Source organism: Phycodurus eques, chromosome 8, assembly GCF_024500275.1.
Source record: "Phycodurus eques isolate BA_2022a chromosome 8, UOR_Pequ_1.1, whole genome shotgun sequence".
Lineage (NCBI taxonomy): Eukaryota > Metazoa > Chordata > Actinopteri > Syngnathiformes > Syngnathidae > Phycodurus > Phycodurus eques.
The window spans coordinates 22,316,618-22,334,098 of NC_084532.1; the positions used below are offsets into that span (position 1 = coordinate 22,316,618).

The 17,481-nt window shown below is 42.1% G+C and overlaps 1 protein-coding gene across 1 annotated transcript; it reads left to right on the forward strand.

The window, feature by feature from the left end:
• Positions 1-2,827: 2,827 nt before the first annotated feature.
• On the forward strand, positions 2,828-16,756 carry LOC133406483 (leucine-rich repeat-containing protein 52-like). Its single transcript, XM_061684137.1, has 3 exons — positions 2,828-3,286; positions 4,325-4,863; positions 15,626-16,756. Exons 1-3 carry the CDS (start codon positions 3,177-3,179, stop codon positions 15,937-15,939), a joined length of 963 nt encoding a protein of 320 aa, XP_061540121.1. The 5' UTR covers positions 2,828-3,176; the 3' UTR covers positions 15,940-16,756.
• The last annotated feature ends 725 nt before the right edge of the window (positions 16,757-17,481 follow it).

Consider the following 17,481-nt stretch of genomic DNA (forward strand, 5'->3'; position numbering starts at 1 on the left):
CCGCCCTGGTTCCCTCAGTGTGGGACGTGTCCCGTCTGCCGGGCTGCTCTCAGGTGGACTCCTGGGCCTGATCCCGCCTCTCGATTGATTGGGTTCAGTCGTCAGCCAGACTTTTGTCAGTCCTTGTGCATGCGAAACGGTGTTAATTTACTTGCCTGTGTCTGCAGGCACACACCCCTGGGACTTTGTCACTGGGTGTGGGGCCACTCACTTATTGCGACAAATAACTCATGAATATGCGAATTGCTTGGGTATCCCCTCACTCACACTCTCGTCCTGTAGACTTTTATAATTTACATAGTCACGCCCACCACACTTCAGTTGTACAGCCGGGTTCACGACCCTTGTCCTGCATGCTTCTTCTCCTGTCCTTGTCCTGTCCTTCCCTCACAGGGTGTATGTAGCACAACTGCGCCATACAACACTCATATCTTATGTTTCATTGTTCTAGATATATAATGATTTACTTTTCTCTTCTTGTTTACAATTAGTGCTATTAGTCTTTTGTCTTCTTTTCTCACTCCCCTCTAGAAACGTTGATCGACTCTGATTCTCAATAAATACCCATTATAATACTAAGAAAGCACAGCGGCATCTTAAAAACTCCACTGTGAGAGAGTAAAAAGTGTTCCGGCATAAGAGGGATACGGATCCTGCATTCTGATCGACCTAACAGCTGAAGAGGACAAAAAAAACAAATCAAAGAAGAATATTTAAATTAGACAATGGGGGCAATCAACATCCTACCCAGTCCAATGTTCTCCCGACTCTCTCAATTAAAAATGTAAAATGAATGAATAAACCGGCGGCTGCAGTTTAATGTGAATATGCATAATGAAGTCAACACGCCGCTGGGAGGGGGACAGAAGGGGTAGGAATTAGCCAGTGGCGCGTATGTGATGAGGTCTGTTATATATGTGTGTGTGTTATTCAGACGGATGCTGCTGGGCTTTAGGGCCCAGTGATGATTGAGACAGAGAAATTAAAGTGAAAATCACACAGCCATGCAAATTGAAAAGAGAATCGACTCTTGCCAGGAATAACATCATCATTAAAGGGACTCTAAGCAGATAGCCGTATTTTGTTCCTAAATATATTAAATATGTTTGAAGTGCTGAAAACATATGCATAGACATGACAATATAGTTTCGAATTGCTGTGATACAGCATAGCTTAAGCATCTGTTTCATCGTATGAATTTTCCTGATTTTGTGGGCGGGGTTAAAAGACCGGCCCGTGACATCACGGGGCTGGGCCGTATACTTTCTAGCGCAAGTTCCCTCCCCCCACTATATAAGAACAAAGTGACGTCATTTCGTTTGGTTGCTCAGTTGAGTGTTAGCTGTGCTTAGCTTCCATAACGGGTGATTGTAGTCCACAATAACCATTCCGTTTTGAAGTTGAGCCCCCTACATCCCCTCAGTACGTTCGATTCCTTTTGGCGCATCCATTCGACACGCCCACAGCGTCTGAGAGCTGAGATGTGGCCCTTATTATTCACGTTTTGAAACCTGATTTTATATACTTAGCGGTTTGTTCTATCCATTCAAATTTGGCAGGCTTGTTATCATTACTCTTCCCTGTGGTGTGTTGAATTTACATGCCTTTTTTTTTTTTTTTGGGCCTGCTTAGTGCCACTTTAAAAAAGGTATTATTTTTCAACACTGGCGATTCAAATGTAAAATAACTGAACATATATGTACACTCAGAATTGTCATAGTTGGAGTAGTTTGTTTTCCCAAAATGCTGCTGCCTGAGTACTGACTAAAAATAGGAGAAGTGAAAAGATACACAATCTTTTTCGGAGAACATGATGTGTCTCCCACCAAATTTACATACATACCGCAAGCAAGTCACTGAAGGTAAGTCTGGTGACTTGTCTTCAAAGACTGGTCCAAAATGCTGCTACCTCAGTACTGACTAGAACCAAAACATTCACAATGTTTTTGGGAGAACAAACATGATGAGATCTCCACCACATTTTTGCACATCCACATCAAGCAAGTCTCTTAAGACTGCTGGTCCAAGTCCTGACTAGAACTAGGAGAAGAGGGAAATAAAAATCACAATCCTTTAAGGCACTGGTGTCAAACTGGTGGCCCGGGGTCCAGATCCGGCCCACCACGTCATTTTATGTGGCCCGCGAGAGTCTGCATCGACTTTGTGTTTCTTGCTAAAATACCAAAATTGCAAATTGCCTTCACTTATAAAAATATTGATATTGCAAGCATTTTTTGTTACCAACCCCCCTTTTAAAATAACATTGATTCATACTGTAGTTGAACAAAGAGTTTTTACTGGCTTCTGATTTCAAAAGTAATTATCCATTAATTTGTGTATATGTTATGAGGCAATCATATGGGTTTCCAGCCATAACGGCCCTCCGAGTGGAACCATAACTGCGTTGTGGCCCGCGACAAAAATGAGTTTGATACCCCTGCTTTAAGGAGAACAAACATTAGGAGTCCCCTACTAATTTCGGACATTCATTACTGCAAGCAAATCTCCGAAGACAGGTATCCAACCGGTTCAAAATGTTCCTGCCCTCGTCTTGAATAGAACGAGGAGTGGACAGACTCACAATCGATTTTGGAAGACAAATGTTATGAGTCTCCCACTAAATTTCATTGTGTTTCATTTGTTTTCATTGTGTGCCTCGCGCACGCATGAACACCTGATTACATCAGCCCTGCAATTATCCCTTCACACACACACACACACACACACACACACACACACACACTCACTGCTGGTCACGTGAACAGGCGCTCAGTGAGGCAGCTCCGCGCTCAGGAGCATCAGTAGTGCACTGAGCCAAGCAGAGGGAAGAACGCGTCGCGCAGCATCAGTCCTCGAGACGTGCCGCGCAGGAGGAGGAAAAAGACGGCTCATCCCGGATTGGTGGAGTATGCGCGGGTCATCCCTTTGGCTCGGGAACTGACGACCCCGTCATGCACTCAGCCGGGGACAAGTAACTCACCAGCATGAGTCACCACGGGGGTGATTCAGTGGCTCGGTGGGGCAAAGTTCGCTAAGCTCGCCCACCAGGGTGTCGCCCGCCTGGGACTAACTAACTAAGAGAGGCTGGATCCCGAGAGGTTGGATCCCAAGAGCCTGTCCAGGATGACCAGGGAGGGTGTCCCTGCTGCGTGACGCTCCGGGCTCCGGCCCCCGTCATGCGTGTCCCCCGCCAGCCCGGCGCCCACTCCCTGCGGCTCCTGTCCCTCTTGGTTTTCGTGATGGGGGCGGCCCCCTCACCGGCTCTGACAGCCGGCTGCCCTGACAGGTGCGTGTAAGGTTGCAAATGGGTGGAAGATTTCCGGTAAATTTCCGGAAAGTTTCGGGTTGGGAAGTTAAGATGAGGATTTTGGAAATGTGCCAAAAATGGAAACTTTTCATGGAATTATGGAAATTAAATAATTCAGGTTAATTTCATAGAAATGTATCACATTCAAGAGTAAATCAAGGCTACACAATACCTTAATGGCTCCATTTTTTTCTCTTCACTCAACTTGCTTGTAACTTGAAAATTTTGGCTCACTCAATGTACGCTCATGACATCAAGTAAAAACAATCGCCCGAGCGATGCTTCATAAATTGAAAAACTGACTGGTTAGCACATCCGCCTTACAGTTCTGAGGACCGGGGTTCGAAGGCCGGCCCCGCCTGTGTGGAGTTTGCATGTTCTCCCCGTGCCTGCGTGGGTTTTCTCCGGGCACTCCGGTTTCCTCCCACTTCCCCAAAACATGCGTGGTAGGTTGATTGACGACTCTAAATTGCTCTTAGGTGTGAATGTGTGCGCGAATGGTTGTTTGTTTATATGTGCCCTGCGATTGGCTGGCGACCAGTTCAGGGTGTACCCCGCCGAAGATAGCTGGAATAGGCTCCAGCACGCCCAGGACCCTTGTGAGGATAAGGCGGTACAGAAAATGGATGGATGGATATTTATTTCCCCAGGTTTGTCTTGGTGCTCTGGCTCCCTCCCACATACCAAAAGCATGAATGTTGAGATCAGTAAAGATTCTAAAATTGTCTTAGGTGGCAATGTGAGAGTCTAGTTGTGCCCTGCAATTGGCTGGCGACAAGCCCAGGGTGTTCCCAGCCTCTCACCCGAAGTCACCTGGATTAGGCTCCAGCACACCCACAACCCTAATCAGGGTAAGAACTACAGAAAATGGATGAATGGATATTTCCCCAAAATATAGATATACAAGTTCCCTTTTCAGAGCCAACCTTCAGTTAAAAAAAATCCCAGTCTATCCCCATAAATTCCCATCAACTTCCATGGAAAGTTTCCAAAATTCCCGGAATTTTGCAACCCTAGGTGTGTGTGCGACGACCAGCTGGTGGTCCAGTGCGCCGGGCGGGAGCTGACCCGGTTCCCCGCCGATCTTCCCCTGGCCACTCGGCAGCTCATCATTTCCAACAACCGAATAGGGGACCTCCCGGCATTGCAGCTCAACTACCTGTCCGACCTGGTCTACCTGGACTGCAGTAACAACTCCCTCACGGAGATCTCCGAGTCCACCTTCGGGAACCTGCGTAAGCTGGCCTATCTGGACCTGTCCTTCAACGCCCTGCTGCAGATCGATGAGCGGACTTTCGGGCCTCTGGCGTCCCTGGTCATGCTGCGGCTGACGGACAACCCGGGTCTCGGGGAGATCCACTCCGATGCCTTCGCCGAGAATCTGGCTCTACAGGTCCTGGACGTGAGCCGGAACAACCTGACAGCCCTTAACATCAGCGGTCTGATCGGCCTGCCGGCCCTCAGGTCTCTGGGACTCAGCGGGAACCCGTGGAGGTGCGACTGCGACACAGAAGACCTCTGCCTTTGGGTCCAGATCGAGAGCTTCAAGTTCCAAGGTGAGGGTGGATGATGGAATTGTTCACAAGTCTTGAAAGAGTTTTCTCAGAGTCATTCAGAAATTATTCAGAGTGCTTCACGTTTTCCACATTTTGTTATGTTACAGGCAGCCTTATTCTTAAATAGAATAAAGATTTTTTTTCCCCTTAGAATTCTACACACAGCACACTATAGTGACAACACGAAAAATGTTTTGCGGAAAATGCACATATGAGCTGTAGGAAGACATAACAGGGTTCATCCTTGGGTACAAAGTCCTTCTGCAGGACTGACTTTCTCAGTTCTTTAAGGGGACCACCGCACCAATATATAAATTACAGGCATTATATAAATTACAGGCATTATTGCTGTGTCTGAAGTTTGAGTTCACATGGCTGTTACTGTTTGCCACATTAAGATTATTAGTTGAAATCAGTGTTGCTTTAAACGCAAATGGGTAAAAAAAAAAAATGGAAAGGAAGACACCTTGTGTCTATGAAACAGGCTTTACCAAAAACACAGATTGAATCTCATTTTGGTGTTACTAGTGACAAAGCAAAACGTTAATAGTACAGTGGACCCCCACTATTTTATGGGAGCTAGGAACCCGGCCTGACTGTGAATAGTGAAATCCGCAAATAATTGACACTCCTTATAATTGCCATGAATTTGTTTTGGGTTAAACAAAAAAAAAAAATGCGAATAAGCAGGGAATCGGGTGGGGAAAAAAGCTAATTAGTGGGGGTTTCCGCAAATAATGGTGGATAGGTTCCACCCAAAAATCTGCGGGTAGGTGAATTTGCGAATACAGAACCACAAATATGCAGGGGCCCACTGTATCAGTGTGATATCTAAAACACAACTGTACTTAAAATAAAATTGCATGATATCATGAAACAAAAATGCAATGAATGGTCACTACTTGTTTTTTTTTTTTACATATAAAAAAATAACTCGTAACATTCACATTTATTTAAAATTTGAAATAAAAAATCATGTGGCAAACTTTCATTTGACCTTTTTTTTACCCTTAAAGATCATTTAAAAATAAAATCTGGGATATCTTGCAGCATTCAACTTTTGTTACATTTATATGTGTCAGTGTGTTTCTGGTAACCTTAGATACCCTCAATACGAGTCGTCTTTCCTTTTATTAACAGAATATATGGTGGGCCAATAAAAACCACAAAATGGGCTGCAGATGCCCCCGCCCCTGGCCATACTTTGGACACCCCTGGGCTAGACAGAGCTCATCGAAGCGGGACTTAAAAGGATCACTATCATGTCAGAGTCAGTCTTTGCGCCAATTTGGCAAACATGGAGAAATAAATCTATAATAGCCCGCGTGTGAGGGGCCAGTATCTCTTAAAGTATTCCAAAGACACCCCAAGGTCTCCATATTGCTTGTTGTCACGTCATCTCATTAAGATGATGCGATTGCGGCTGCAGTTTAATCTCAGATAGCGGCACACTTATCGCACCGTTATCCCACTGTGTGTACTACATGGAGACGGCATGAAAACCCTGTGGGACATTGTTGATGGGAAAAGTCACAGTTAATGCTGTTTATGTGTGTGAAACCAGTTAAGTGCTTGAGACAGGGTATTTCAAACTTTTTGGCCCGAGGGACCCCTTCACAGTGGAGAAACATTTCCAAGGGCCCACTTATAGTCCTAACGAAAATTAAACCACATTTACAGTAATCCCTTGCTATTCACGGGGGATAGGGACAGAGTCCTGCTGCAAATAGTGAATAATGGCGTAAACAAGATGGCGCCAAAGCACTTTTTCTATAAAACAGGGCTTTGGGCCGTCTAATAGAAAGCTCTTCCCCTCTCTTTAACATGGTTACTTGTAGGGTTAGCAAGGGGTGTGATAATCCCTGTAAATGTTGGGAAGGTTTCACGTAAATTTTCATCAGAAGTTAAGTTTGGAAATATTCCAAATTGGAAACTTTAGCGGAATTATAGGAATTAATGGGAAATAACTGGGAATTGAAAGTAATTTAATGGAAAGGTATTACATCAAGCATAAATATAGACATTTTGTTAGGTCATGTATGGAGGAGTAATTGGTTTATTATATTTGTTTTATTGTCACCGAGGCCCCCATCTGTTGGTACCCTGTTGAAACATTGAAACTACCATTGGGAGCTAACATTAGCAGTTACATTTAATGCTAATGTTGGAAGCTAATGTTAGTCTTACTTTAGCACTATTGTCAGAGGTAATGTTTGAAGCTAAATTCACAAGCCAACAGTGAAGATAAGGTTGGAAGCTTACTAATGAAGCTAATGGTGAAGCTAACAATAAAAGGTAACTTTAAAGCTTACCTTGGAAGCTAACATTGGAGGTAATGTTGTAGCGAACACTGGAAGCTAACTTCAGAGGCTAACATTAGTCTTCTTAGCTCTAATGTCAGAGGTAAATTTGGAAACTAACTTTCGAAGATAACATTGAAGCTAAAGTTAGCACTAATGTAGCTAACATAGTAAGCTAACATTGACGTTAACGTTGGCAACTAACATTTTAGGTAATGTTATTGCTATCATTAGAGGGTAACGTTGAAACTAATATTGAAAGCTAACATTTTAGGTAATGTTGTTGCTATCATTAATTAACTAATGTTAGAAGCTGAGGTTGGCGCTAACATTGGAAGCTAATGTTCGTCCTTCTTAGCGCCAACGTGAGAAATAACACTGGAAGCTGACTTTGGAGGCTAACGTTGAAGCTAACTTTAGAACTACGGTTGAAGCTAATGTTAGAACGACCATTTAAGTGTACATTGAGCGCTAAAGTTAGAGGTAACGTTGGAACTTGAATTTGAAATCTAATGTTGGAAGCTAACATTGGAGGCAACATTATGTGCTATATAAGCATCTGTCCCCATGTCACCTTGGTTTCTTTTCCCCTTTGTCATGACAGATACCCTTTGTGGTTATTGAAGAGTGTCCACTGTTTGTGTTAATATTCATTTGTGGGAAAAGCTTCCATGTAGTGTCTCTATGCTATTTATTCCTTTGCGCCTGCAGCGTTGCACTCTCTTGCAGTTCCTCTCGCTAATTGTCAGTGAACGGTCGAGCGGCCTGACGCGTTGAGTCGGACAAGCGCTCTGGATCAAGACGTGGGCAAAGTAAGCCACGGTTTCCACCTCTTAGGGAAGAAGTGAAAGTGGACTTTTTCGCAATGAACTCAAGAGAAGTGCTGCAGTGGTGTGACAAAACAAAGCATCTGGAACAAAACAGGTTCGGGATGAGGCCGCCACTCAAATTCATTAAAGACAATTGCATCATTCAATACAGGCACAGCATATATTATTTAGCACATTGGACACATATCCAATTCAGCTGGCCTACTTGTGCAGCCCTAGCCAAAACATAACGCAACAATACATGGACAAAAGTAATGGGGCACCTGGAGATGTTTTTTTATTTTTTTATTTTTCAAAACAGCTGAAAATATCCCACATGAAAGTTAACAGTCACACATGACCTTCTTTTTCATTTTCATTTGATTCATTCACACATAACTTCAGTTAAAAAAAAAAAACATTTCATGCATGTTTTTTTTTCATGCACATGTAACATAGTCACTCATAATATTGTATTAGTGTTATTTTTTTCCATTTCTTTTTCATTTTTGTTTTTTAAATAATATTTAGCTGAGATTCTTTTTACATTTTTAGAAACTTTTTGTTGATTTATTTATTTATTTTAGACTTGGAAAGAGATCTGACACACAACATACCACAAGGGTTAAGAGGAGCATTTCAATACTTTGTCCATGTAGTGAATAGCAAAACGGGAGGATGGCTGAGTGAAACAGAGTGAAATGGGGCTGAAAGGAGACTAAATGAAAAAAATTATAAAAACGAAGCGATAAGAGCTTTTAGCTTCGAGCCGACCTTCAGTATGGCTCTGTACTTATCCTCTGCCAGAGGAAGAGGAGCTGCTATGGAGAAACTGAAAAAGGAGGACGACAGCGTTCTGACTAACGTTTGAGAACGAGAGCGAAGGCGTGAATGCGGAAAAGGTCAACTATTCTTAGGCAGTGCGATGATTGCGTTTAAGCTCCTTGATAACATCAGCGCACATTTCAAACCCTCCAGCTTTAGATAATCACTTGATTGTGTTTGGGGGGCTGGGGGGAGGAGCTTCAAAACTCACACAAAACCTGAAGTTCAAACCACCATTTTTCTTACTTTTTTTAGCATCATCCTTGGCGGAGGTCTGCTCTCTTGACTGAGAGTGTACATCTATATGCTGATTATCCTTCCATGATCTATCAATTATCTACAACCCCAATTCCAATGATGTTGGGACGTTGTGTTAAAGATAAATAAAAAAGAATGATTTGCAAATCATGTTCAACCTATATTTAATTGAATACACTACAAAGACAAGATATTTAATGTTCAAACTGATAAACTTTATTGTTTTTAGCAAATAATCATTAACTTGGAATTTCATGGCTGCAGCACGTTCCAAAAAAGCTAGGACAGGGTCACGTTTACCACTGTGTTACGTCACCTTTTCTTTTAACAACATTCAATAAACGTTTGGGAACTGAGGACACTAATTGTTGAAGCTTTGTAGGTGGAATTCTTTGCCATTCTTGTTTGATGTACAACTTCAGCTTTTCAACAGTCCAGGTCTCCGTTGTCGTATTTTACGCTTCATAATGCACCACACATTTTCAATGGGAGACATGTCTGGACTGCAGGCAGGCCAGTCTAGTACCCGCACTCTTTTACTACGAAGCCACGCTGTTGTAACACATGCAGAATGTGGTTTGGCATTGTCTTGCTGAAATAAGCAGGGGCGTCCATGAAAAAGACGTTGCTTGGATGGCTGCATATGTTTCTCCAAAACCTGTATGTACCTTTCATCATTAATGGTGCCTTCACAGATGTGTAAGTTTCCCATGCCATTGGCACTAATACAGCCCCATACCATCACAGATGCTGGCTTTTGAACTTTGCGTCCATAACAGTCTGGATGGTTCTTTGCCTCTTTGGTCAGGAAAACACGACATCCACAATTTCCAAACACAATTTGAAATGTGGACTCGTCGGACCACAGAACACTTTTCCACTTTGCATCAGTCCATCTTAGATGAGCTCGGGCCCAGAGAAGCCGGCGTCGTTTCTGGGTGTTGTTGATAAATAGCTTTTGCTTTGTATAGTAGAGTTTCAAGTTCCACTTATGGATTTAGCGCTGAACTGTATTTACTGACATTGGTTTTCTGAAGTGTTCCTGAGCCCATGGGGTGATATCCTTTACACATTGATGTCATTTTTGATGCAGTGCCGCCTGAGGGATCAAAGGTCAAGGGTATTCAATGTTGGTTTTCGGCCTTGCCGCTTACATGCTGTGATTTCTCCAGATTTTCTGAACCTTTTGATGACATTATGGACCGAGGATGATGAAATCCCTAAATTTCTTGCAATTGTATGTTGAGGAACATTGTCCTTAAACTGTTCGACTATTTTCTCACGCACTTGTTCACAAAGAGGTGAACCTCACCCCATCTTTGGTTGTGAATGACTGACCAATTCAGGGAAGCTCCTTTTCTACCCAATCATGGCACCCACCTGTTCCCAATAAGCCTGTTCACCTGTGGGAGGTTCCAAACAAGTGTTTGATGAGCATTCCTCAACTTTCTCAGTCTTTTTTGCCACCTGTCCCAGCTTTTTTGGAACGTGTTGCAGCTATAACATTCTAAGATAATGATTATTTGTTTGTTCAGTTTGAACATTAAATATCTTGTCATTGTATTTAATTAAAAATAAGTTGAACATGGTGGCACGGTGGCCGACTGGTTAGAGTGTCAGCCTCACAGTTCTGAGGACCCGGGTTCAATCCCCGGTCCCACCTGTGTGGAGTTTGCATGTTCTTCCCGTGCCTGCGTGGGTTTTCTCTGGGCACTCTGGTTTCCTCCCGCATCCCAAAAACATGCATTAATTGGTGACTTTAAATTGCCCGTAGGTGTGAATGTGAGTGCGAATGGTTGTTTGTTTCTATGTGCCCTGTGATTGGCTGGCAACCAGTTCAGGGTGTACCCCGCTTCCTGCCCGATGATAGCTGGGATAGGCTCCAGCACGCCCTGTGACCCTAGTGAGAAGAAGCGGCTCAGAAAATGGATGGATGGATAAGTTGAACATGATTTGCCAATTATTGTATTCTGTTTTTATTTATGTTGAACACAATGTCCCAACTTCATTGGAATTGGGGTTGTATAATGCTTGCCTGAGTTGTGGGTGAGCTGGATCCTATTGGAGCTGACTTTGGGTGATAAGATCGGGGTACAGCCTGGACTGGCTGCCACTCAATGGCAGGGCACATCTAGACAAACAACCTTTCACACTCACATTCACACGTGAGGAGCATTTAAGTCTTCAATGAACCTAACGGTGGCCGACTGGTTAGCACATCTGCCTCATAGTTCTGAGGACCCGGGTTCAAAACCGGCCTCGTCTGTGTGGAGTTTGCATGTTCTCCCTGTGCCTGCGTGGGTTTTCTCAGAGTACTCTGGTTTCCTCACACATCCCAGGGCGAGGTACACTCTGAACTAGTTGTCAGCCAACCGCAGGGCACATACAAACAAACAACCATTCGCACTCACATGCATACCTACAGGCAATTTAGAATTGTCAATTAACCTACCATGCATGTTTTTGGGATGTGGGAGGAAACCGGCGTGCCCGGAGAAAACCCACGCAGGCACGGGGAGAACGTGCAAACTCCACACAGGCGGGGCTGGGGATTGAACCCGGGTCCACAGAACTGTGAGGCAGACACTCTAACCAGTCGTTCACCGTGCCGCACGCTATTTTATTGAAATTAAAAATCTTTACTTTTGTAGTTGCGTACATTTCAGACCGTACTTTTGTACTTTTACTAAAAGAGTCTCTTTGTCACTTTGTGTGTGTGCGTGTGTTCATTTTAAATTTCCTCACTTCCCATCAGTCAATCAATTATGCCAGGAAAAGTTGTCTCTGTCAGGCACGTGCTTGACATTTGCGCCGCTTATCTGTCACATATTACATATACATACATATTAAAGTACAGCATGAGAGTAGTTTTCCCACCTCTGATAAACAGCGAGATGAGGTCCTGCTTCTTTGTCACAGTTTTTATTTTTTTTTTATTTATTTTTTAATCCCCACTTCCCATCAGTCAGTAAGTCAGGCCAGGAAAAGCTGTCTCTGTTAGGGACGTCCTTGACATTTGCGCCTCTTGTCAGCGCGCTTATCTGTCACTGAAGTCCACTGTGAAAATGTCCAGCACTTCTTCTTACTTTGTAAAGAGGTTGATGGAGCTGATTACATTGGAATTAAAATCTTGCAAATAAAGTGTGAAAGAAGATGGCGGGTGTTATTGATGTGCGCAGTGTTTGATAACCTTGGATCAAACTCATTACGTAGTCATTTGCATTTGTCCTTACAACCTGCACAGAATTCCAATGCAGCGGCACTAAGTCCAATAAAGTCAGCCATTAGGTTTGTTGTTTTCGCAATGCTATAATCACCATATGGCGGCATGGTAGCCGAGTGGTCGCAGTTGAAAGGTCTTTGGTTCGAATCTCGGCTCTGTCTTTTCCGAGCGGAGTTTATGTTTTCCCTGTGCTTGCGTGGGTTTCCTCCGACTTCCTCCTACTTTCCAAGAATTTATATTTTAGGTTCATTGAAGACTCCAAATTGTCCAGAGGTGTTTGCCTTTCTGTGCCTTGTGATTGGCGACCAGTTCAGGGTGTACCATGCCTCTTGCCCTAAGTCAGCAGGGGTAGTCGATACGGAAATGGATGGATGGATCGATACTGTGTGAATAAATTATGATACTGTAATGCTTTTCCTACATTGTTCTTGAAATGTTTATATTTTATAATTACTACAGAGCACAGAGTAAATGGCTAAATTAACACATACAACATGATCCATTATCATAATCCCTGCAGAGCTGTTTTTGGAGTACATTTTTTTCTTTTACCTTTGTATGTTATATTTAATACAGAACCCAGAGTAAATTGCCAGATTTACAGGATATAATTCAATTATCATAAATCTGAAAATCAGCCATATACAGAGGCCATATAATTTTGTAGTTTTACCCCCTACACGCTTTAAACTTATTAAAACAGACTTCAAGTCATTAAAACATACTTTTTCAAACGCATTCGAAACATATTTGAAGGCAAAAAAAGCAAGCATACTGTAACATGCATAGCAAATACTGTACATATTGTAGTGTCAGTGTAGTACACAGCCACGACATGCATGTCCTTTTAAGAGGCGTGGCCTGGTGGAGTGTGCGTGTGACGTCGGCGAGTCTGGGCGTGAGCTGTGGCCGACAGCAGCTTTTGCCCGCGTGTGCTCGCTATGTTTTACCGTTCTACTGGCGTTTGATAAACAACTGTGGCTCTACTTTACCGCATGCGAGGGCATTACAGTAATTAAATATACCAATAAATATTAGAATAAATAATAAATGTAAAGGAATACTGTAAAGGCAAATTGCAATGGTAACTAGACTACTGTAGTGTCCAACAATGTAATTTTCATATAAGGCCATGCATCAGTGTCAGAGGGTGCAGATGGAGGGTGACAGAGAGTGATGGAGGCGAAGTGACAGTAGAAGAAATTGTCACGAGGGAGGTGTTTGGCGAGGAGGAGGCAGGAAGAGGAAGCCTGTCGCAACGAAACCAAAACGCGTCCTGGCGTAGATCGTTCCCGACCATTCATCCATCCATCCTTCATTTGCAGTGTTCGGACCCTTTGGCTTGTCTGATGTCTGAGTGCACATTAATGGACAGTGTGAGCCATCAGCCAAAGAGAAAGGGGCCAGACGCCACTCTACAGTTTATTTATTTGTTTTTTAAAATATGGGTTAAAAATAAATTGTCTGTATTACTGAGAAAATTACATAGATACTGTAGAGTAGCTATATTGGAATCTTTATTTTACGGGGTTATACTAATTTACTATAATAATAATAATAATAATAATACCTTTTAATGGAATTTAGAAATCATGGAGTGCATTCTTTAAGAAAACAGGCTGTGCGAGTCTGTGAGATATTACATTTATTTAATAAACATTTATTTTTAAATGAACTAGACACTCTGGATTATTTTTTTTTAATTATGGAAATAATTGTGTGACAGAATTAGCTGATCAATCTTTTGTGTGCCCACTGCCAACAAAAAAATAAAATTTGAAAGACAGACTAGGAGTTTAAAAAATCTAACACTTAGATCAAAATCATTAAAAAAATAATTTAAGTATATCGTATAAAATAATCTAACTACCCGTACCCTCTCTAAAATCATTTGCCAGAAATTGTGCAGGAAAATGTTTTTTGCCCCAAATAAAATTTAAAAAAAATCTTGGAAGCAAGAAAACTAAATAATTAAAATAACTGGCTTTTATTGTACACAGTATATTAATTTTGAAATTTGAACCACTTGCTGCTAGGTAGAATTTGTTGCGCACAAGCCAAGAAAAGAAATATGGCCAGAGTAAAGGAAATGATGATCAACTAAATGATGCATTTAAAAGAGTAATAATTTATTCATATTGTATAATGTAATTTTACAATTAACCATGCACATTGTAGGAACTAGAATAAAAGTTATGCAAATAATTGCTTGACGATTCACAGAAATTCATGACATGCAATCAGTTTTACCCTAAAGCACTGAAACTGAATCACTGACTAGCTATGTATTCCATAAAAAAAAAAAAAAAACACAAATTGGACATTTGTCCAGTGCTCCCTCGCCGTCTAATTGTCTTTCCTCTCCTTCGTCTTCTCACGTCATTATTAATCGCAGAGTCAACTTAACACAAAGCGTGGGGGGGGGGTGACAATGAGGATGTCAATTAGTGTGCTGCTAATGAGAGTTGAAGTTAGATAAGCTGATAAAAGGGAGGGGGAAAAAACACATCCTCAATTGCTTTCCTGTTTCTGATTGCTCCATCGGAGGGTGAAAGCGCCCTTGTGACTTTAATTGTGACTTTTAATTCCCCATTTTAATGAGATATATGATCAAATTCCCCTTAAAAATGCACATGTACACATAAACTCTCTTCCAAAAGTCTTGGAACAGTGAGACAAATTCCTTTATTTTGGCTGTAAACTGAAAACATTTGGGTTTGACGTCAAAAGATAAAACAAGAGAGAGTTCAGCTATTTAAAAAACAGTTCATCTTTTATTTACTAGTATTACTTGTTTTCATCCATTTTCTGAGCCGTCATCGGGCAGGAGGCGGGGTACATACACCCTGAACTGGTTGCCAGCCAATCGCAGGGCACATAGGAACAAACAACCATTCGCACTCACAGTCACACCTACGGGCAATTTAGAGTCTCCCATTAATGCATGTTTTTGGGATGTGGGAGGAAACCGGAGTGCCCGGAGAAAACACCTAAATTGTGTAAATGTAATCTTCAAAGAAGATACAAGATAGCATATTTTTAGATGAGTAAAAGTATTGGAACATATCGATGAAAACTTAATTATCAAGCTGAACACCACATTTAGATGCTGGAACCTGGAAATAAGAGCTGACATGTTGATCTATCTTGCCTGTCAAAACTACATTTATACAAGTTAGAGGCGCAACTAACATGGAAACCAGAAACTCACTCGTAACAAAAATGTTGTCTCTCAACACAAAGCAAAAAATCGACTCGTCTCATATTTTTGATGTCACATGCAAATGTTTAATAAAGATGGTTTCTCCTTCTTCCCTCTCCTTCGATAATGTCTCGCTCCGCTCCAGACGAGGGCCAGACGGTGTGCCACAACCCGGCCGAGCTCGCGGGCCGGCATCTGGCCGAGGTGGGAATGCAGCTGCGGGCGGACTGCCACCAGGGCCTGGGCTACTGGGACTACCTCTTCTTCGTGGCTATCGGCTTCGTCATCTTCTCGGCTGGCACCGTGTCGGCGTGGGTGATGGGCGTGCTCATGGTGCTGCACGAGCGCTACAGCAAACGCAAGAGCGAGGAGCTGGACAGCGACGACGAGGACTCCAGGGGGGGCGGCGGGGGCAAGCAGGGAAACGGAGACGTGAGCAAGCCTGGCACGCAGGTCTGATGCCGCCGATGACTCTGAGACCAAAGACTGCATCCGTGGATCTCGTTCTCTTGGGCTGTGTTCGGAATCACTCCCTAACCACTGTACAGCGCCCTATATAGTGAGGTCACCATTTTGTAGTGCTGTTCGAATGTGGAGTGAGAATGGGTTTTCCCCTAACGTATCCCACAATGCAGCTTGAAAAGTAGTGAACAACCGTTGCTCGCTAGAAAAGTAAGAGCGAACTATTCGAAGGGGGGATGGGGACAGCGACCGAGCTCTGCCACGAACAACGAATATTTGCGAGTAATTGAAAAAAAAAAGGTTTATAATTTCCTACATATGCTATAAGATGGTGGCAACGCACTACTAATAAAGATCCTCAACTAATTTCAACAGAGTTCCTTGGCACCAGGAGGCCAGAAGATGGCACCAAACCAATACGTTTAACTTGGGCAAAGCTTTGGTCCAGGCACAAAATCATGAATCATGAATAAGTGATGTTTTTAGAAAATAATGGAGGTTAGCCCCCCGCCCCCCCAAAAAAAAAAAAAAGAATCTGTGACGATGACGTCATTAGGGAGTAGGGAGCAAGTGAATGTTTCCGAACACAGCCTTTGTTATTGTCAATATACTGTATTCCTTAACACAAGGACGGAATGTGTGTTTTAGGTGTGAATACAAAGAGTGTGTGTGTGTGTGTGTTTGTGTGTGTGTGCGTGTGCGTGTGTGTGTGTGTCTAAACCAGAAGATCAACTGTATGCATTCACCTTGTGAATAGGGAAGATTATTGAGAGCAATAACCCCCTGCACATGCGCACTTACCAGTCGCCTGGGAATCTAGTAGGATTTTCTACCCCAAAAATCGCTAACACTTTATAATTATTCGATTTAACTGTTTTGTCATTATTCAGTTCAAATTTTAATGTCTTGTATTTTAATTAAGTTATTATTATTATTGTAAAATGACATTTTAATTTGTTTTAGTTACTTAAAAAAAGAGGCACTTTGTTTATTTTCTTGTATTGCAATATTTTTTTTTTTCCAAAAAATCTTTGTTTTATTATCTTTTATTTTCTTTATCATCTTTTCTTTTTGTTTGTTATTTTAACTGCAATTTAAAGTTTACTTTGTTCATTAGTACCGGTAGACACTTTTTGACACCTTTGATTTTATCAAAATAATTTTGGGGAAATGGTACTGCGCACTTCACATGTTCCTTTAAAAGGAGACATCGCGCTTACTTATTTTGTTGCATTTTTTAAGTTATTATTGGATTGGATTTGTTTTCATTCTTTATTTTACGGTTTCCATTTCATTCCATCTAATTAAAGGTAATTTTATGTCCTGCCCCAAATACCGAAAAACACGAGTAATTGATACGCCCTTAAAAATGCCTATATTAATAGTTTAAACCATAAATATACCACTGTCTACAATCTCAAAACATTTTCATGTCAAACTCATGTTAAAACATTGCCCTTAAAGATAAAAGGTTGCAGATTATTTCATTTGGAAAAAAAATGCACTGGAAATGTGCATCTACATGCACATGTGGTGAAG